This window comes from Nansenia antarctica, assembly GCF_963989245.1.
Source record: "Nansenia antarctica genome assembly, chromosome: 8".
Classification (NCBI taxonomy): Eukaryota; Metazoa; Chordata; class Actinopteri; order Argentiniformes; family Microstomatidae; genus Nansenia; species Nansenia antarctica.
The window spans coordinates 37,111,447-37,116,446 of NC_137678.1; the positions used below are offsets into that span (position 1 = coordinate 37,111,447).

The following is a 5,000-nucleotide window of genomic DNA, read 5'->3' on the forward strand; positions in this document are numbered from 1 at the left end:
CCTACTACGCTAGCCTTGTAGCTATGCTAGCCACATAGCTACGCTAGCCTGGACATTTCACCAGCCAGCGAAGCTAACAGACGTTAGTATAAATGTCCCTGCTGGTAGATAAAAGAATAATGACATCTACCAGCCCCTAGTTTAACTATATATTCTGACTGAATATGAAGAGGACTGTGGTGAGTATTAGCATAGCAGCTAGCAACCAGCTGTCAGTCAACCACCAAGGATCCATATAGAGACAATCGTGAGGCTTCTGAGAAAAATCTATAAATTAATCATTACATTTATTCGCTTTAATACTGAACTTGTGAGAGCAGGTTGAGGTGCTGACCTGGCTGGGTTCTACAGCAGCTGGCAAGTGGGCTTTTTGCGGATTTTCCCCGGTACCGGGGTTTTCCTGTTGATCTGTCGGACCAGGTCATAGAAGATCTGTAACACACACACACACACACACACACACACACACACACACGCACACACGCAGAAATGCAGACAGTCAACAGCTAATAAACTTGGCTCCAGTTCCACCACAGGACATGAATAATAATCAATGGTTTCTCCCCAGGCATATATCAATCACCTATCAACGACTATGTGTGTGTGTGTGTGTGTGTGTGTTACCTCATTGACGTTGATCTTGGACTTGGCGGAGGACTCAAGGAAGGCGCAGCTGTTCCACTGGCGTGCGAGGTTCTGTCCCTGCTCCTTCCCCACCACGCGCTCCTCCTCCAGGTCACACTTGTTACCACACCAGGATCATAGGCACCTAGACACACACACACACACACACACACACACACACACACACAAACACACACTTGTTACCCACCAGGATCATAGGCCACCTAGACACACACACACACACACACACACTTGTTACCCACCAGGATCATAGGCACCATAGACACACACACACACACACACACACACATACACACACACTTGTTACCCACCAGGATCATAGGCACCTAGACACACACACACACACACACACGTTACCCACCAGGATCATAGGCACCTAGACACACACACACACACACTTGTTACCCACCAGGATCATAGGCACCTAGACACACACACACACACACACACACACACACACACACACACACACACACACACACACACACACACACACTTGTTACCCATCAGGATCATAGGCACCTAGACACACACACACACACACACACACACTTGTTACCCATCAGGATCATAGGCACCTAGACACACACACACACACACACTTGTTACCCACCAGGATCATAGGCACCTGGGGGAGAATGAGGGGGCAGATTGGGGACGGGGGGACGGGGTGGTGGCAGACCAGGGATAGCAGAGAGAGGAGGGGGGAGGGTGACAGTGTGTGAGTGTGTGTGTGTGAAGCCTCCCTTGGTTACTGAAGAGAGGTAGGAAATTAAACTAACAGCTCCACCCATCACAAGACACAATGATCTCTGTCACACACAGACGCACACACACACACACACCTCGCCCACGACACACGCAACTCTGTAAAAAACGTTGTTGAGGCGTTGTCGTTGTATATAAATATAATGGTGGTCACAGATGGGCGTTGTTGGTTCAGTGTTTTTTTCCCGCGTGCACGCGTTTTAAGCGGTTAAGTCATTAAAGCCGAGCAGGTGATTTTATATAGAAGGTGATCAAATACCAATATTGTTATGTACGACAGTATGTCATTGCAGCACTTTGTTGCACTTTACGACGTCACGTTCTGTTAGAGCTTTACGACTGTGTGTGTGTGTTGTCAGAATGAATGGCACTTGACAGTAAACGGAGCTCAGTTTGTATACCTGTGTGGATCTACATTTATTAGCATAACACAAACATAATAAATTAGATAGAACAACCCTGTTCATTAATGTTCATTAATGCTTGAGTTCATGTTCGCACTGTTACTGTGTTGTGTGCCAATGCACCCCTGTGATTGGTGGAGGTCACGGGGGGGGGGGGGCGGGTGCTGTGTGTGTTATTGAGACCGTTGGGAGAGAGAGCTCGGGTGAACTAAGAAAGTTGTGTATGAGATAGTTTACAATTAAACGCACAGATTACATGAGAGAAGCTATCTGTCATTATTTCAACCACTGTCCAAGTGAGGACGTTACAATACTTTCGTTTTAGAACGAAACGTTAGCCGCTAGCAGCGTTTTTAGCAGTCACCATTCTTGAGCAAAACATGATACAAACAAACATTCAAATACTCTGTCGTCTTGATTTTTTTCCCGATTTCAATGTATGACGCATCATTTGAAAGCTTACCATCTGTAGTTTCAGACTATGTAAACAAACTAAAAATTACGTAAGCAAATGGTTATTATTTATCTGGTATAGATACCACTTCTGCGCCGAATGTACCGCCGCCGGCACAAATCCGCACCCGACATTGTAATTACCGTAATTTCTAAACGGTTTGTGCTATCGAAAAAAATCCAACTGTCCCTGAAAGCTGAGATGTTGCACTTCAACCAACATATAGGGTATTACGGTAAAATGTGACGTGAGGACATTCTCAGAGTCAGTTTACTCACAGTGATTGGCGGAGCGTTCAGGGACACATGCTTTTTTTCTGTTCTCCGGTCAAAATAACTCGCTGCCTTTCTGCGCAGCCTGAATCAAAGTGGACTGTCTGAATCATTTGGTGGCGGAGGAAATTCATTCGTGGCGGCCCGCCACCAATAGATGCATATAGAGGAAACACTGAAAATGTAGTCCTGCCTGATGGGACTTTGGTGGGTCAGTCTGCTGACGTGAGGGCTTTTTACTGTCTGCTTTAGCATCATGCTAGATCAAGGTTGTCATGACGACTGTTATCTCCAGGGGCGGGGTCATGAATAAGTGATATATTTGTAGTTTTGTGGTTGTTTGGCCTCAGGCCCAGCTGGCCGGGGGGACGCAAAACACAACAATCTGCCTGCAAAGGTAAGTGTGTGTGTGTGTGTGTGTGTGTGTGTGTGTGTGTGTGTGTGTGTGTGTGTGTGTGTGTGTGGTGTGTGTGCGTGTGTGTGTGCATGACTATCTGGGATGGATCAAACAATTAACTGCAATGCATAATTTTGCTTGTTCTTTTATTGTGTGTGTGTGTGTGTGTGAGAGAGAGAGAGAGAGAGAGAGTGTGTGTTTGTGTGAGTGTGTGTGTGTGTGTGTGTATGTGTGTTAGGGATGGATCAATCAATTAACCGCGATGCATAATTTCAATGACAATTTTGCTTGTTTTTTTATTGTGTGTGTGTGTGAACCTAGTAGACCCCTGTCCCCACAGGGAGACATGCTGTCACATCAATCTCCCATCATGCCTCACTCTGACACACACACACACACACACACACACACACACACACACACACACATACACACGACTTACATCGTCAGTGTCTTTGACTCGGAGGATCTGCTCTCTGAGGTCCTGCAGGTCGTTGAAGGTGGACTGAGCGGTGATGGAGTAGACCAGAGCAAAGCCCTGACCGTTCTTCATATACAGGTCCCGCATCGCTGTGAATTGTTCCTGAGAGAGGGAGGGAGGGAGGGAAGGAGGGAGGGAGAGAGAGAGAGAGGGTGGGAGAAAGGGAGAGAGGGAGAGAGAGGGAGAAAGGGGGAGAGAGGGAGGGAGGGAGAGACACAGGGTGGGAGAGGGAGAGAGAGAGGGTTGGAGAGAGGGAGAGAGAGGGAGAAAGAGGGGGTGGAAGAAAGGGAGAGAGGGAGAAAGGGAAAGAGGGAGAGAGATGGAGAAAGGGGGAGAGGGAGGGAGGGACGGAGAGAGAGAGAGGGAGGGAGGGAGAGCGAGAGAGGGAGGGAGGGAGGGAGGGAGAGAGAGAGAGAGAGAGGGAGATGTAAGTCTAACCAAGTTAAAAAGGTAATAAACTCAGTAGTTAATGATGCCGTCTATGCCGTCTCCTGACTAGCTGTGTTTGTGTGTGTGTGTGTGTGTGTGTGTGTGTGTGAGTGTGTGTGTTGTTGTGGTGACCAGGCTCCTCTCTTTGTCTAGTGCAAATACACTCTGGAGCAGTGGCCGTAGCAGAGGCAGGGGAGAGGAGAGGAGTGGAGAGGAGGGGAGAGGAGAGGAGAGGAGAGGAGAGGAGAAGAGAGGAGAGGAGAGGAGGGGAGAGGAGGGGAGGGGAGGAGAGGAGTGGAGAGGAGAGGAGAGGAGGGGAGAGGAGAGGAGAGGAGAGGGGAGGGGAGAGAAGAGATGAAGAGAAGAGAGAGAGGAGAGGGGAGGGGAGAGGAGAGGTGAAGAGAAGAGAGAGAGGAGAGAGGAGAGGCCTGCCCTCTCCAAGATTTATCCATCACAATTGAGAACTCTATGGTGACGTCCTCCCAGACAGCCAAGAACCTTGGAGTGATCCTCGATAACCACCTATCCTGTGCGGCGAACATCACAGCGACAGCACGCTCCTGCAGATCAGGAGGATACGTCCATTCCTCACCAAAGAAGCAGCTCAACTATTGGTCCAGTCACTGGTCATCTCCCGCCTTGACTACTGCAACGCACTCCTGTCAGACCTATCAATCACGCTTGATCACGGATGCGGCAGTCATGGCTCCCTGCTGGTGGAACGAGCTTCCCATTGCCTAGTCACTCCCTATCTTCCGCCGTAGACTGAAGTCCCATTTCTCCCAAAAAATGTATTATAATAATAACTCTTCCTTCTTCTAGCTCGACGACTGCCAATGGCTCCAGGCCTGAGCATAGATTACTTTTTCCTGCTATGACTGTTGGATAGATGATTCACAGTCAAATGTATTTGTTGTAAGTCGCTTTGGATAAAGGCGTCTGCTAAATGCCAAAAATGTAAATGTGAATTAGAGGAGTGAGGAGGAGAGGAGAGGAGAGGAGGAGAGACAGTAGAGAGGAGGAGGAGGAGGGGAGAGAGGAGAGAAGAGGAGAGGAGAGACGAGGAGAGAGTAGAGAGGAGGAGGAGAGGAGAGGAGAGGGGAGGAGATGAGAAGAGACAGTAGGGAGGAGGAGGAGGAGAGGAGAGAGT

The 5,000-nt window shown here is 48.6% G+C and overlaps 1 protein-coding gene across 1 annotated transcript in view; it reads right to left on the reverse strand.

The window, feature by feature from the left end:
* Window positions 1–331: 331 nt before the first annotated feature.
* LOC308164564 (ras-related protein Rap-1b-like) overlaps window positions 332–5,000 on the reverse strand; it is a 23,727-nt gene continuing 19,058 nt past the window's right edge. Inside the window, 4 exon segments of the mRNA XM_080538632.1 lie at window positions 332–432; window positions 625–750; window positions 752–769; window positions 3,383–3,523. Of these exon segments, the coding sequence (XP_080394758.1) occupies window positions 346–432; window positions 625–750; window positions 752–769; window positions 3,383–3,523 (372 nt within the window). The 3' untranslated portion in view covers window positions 332–345.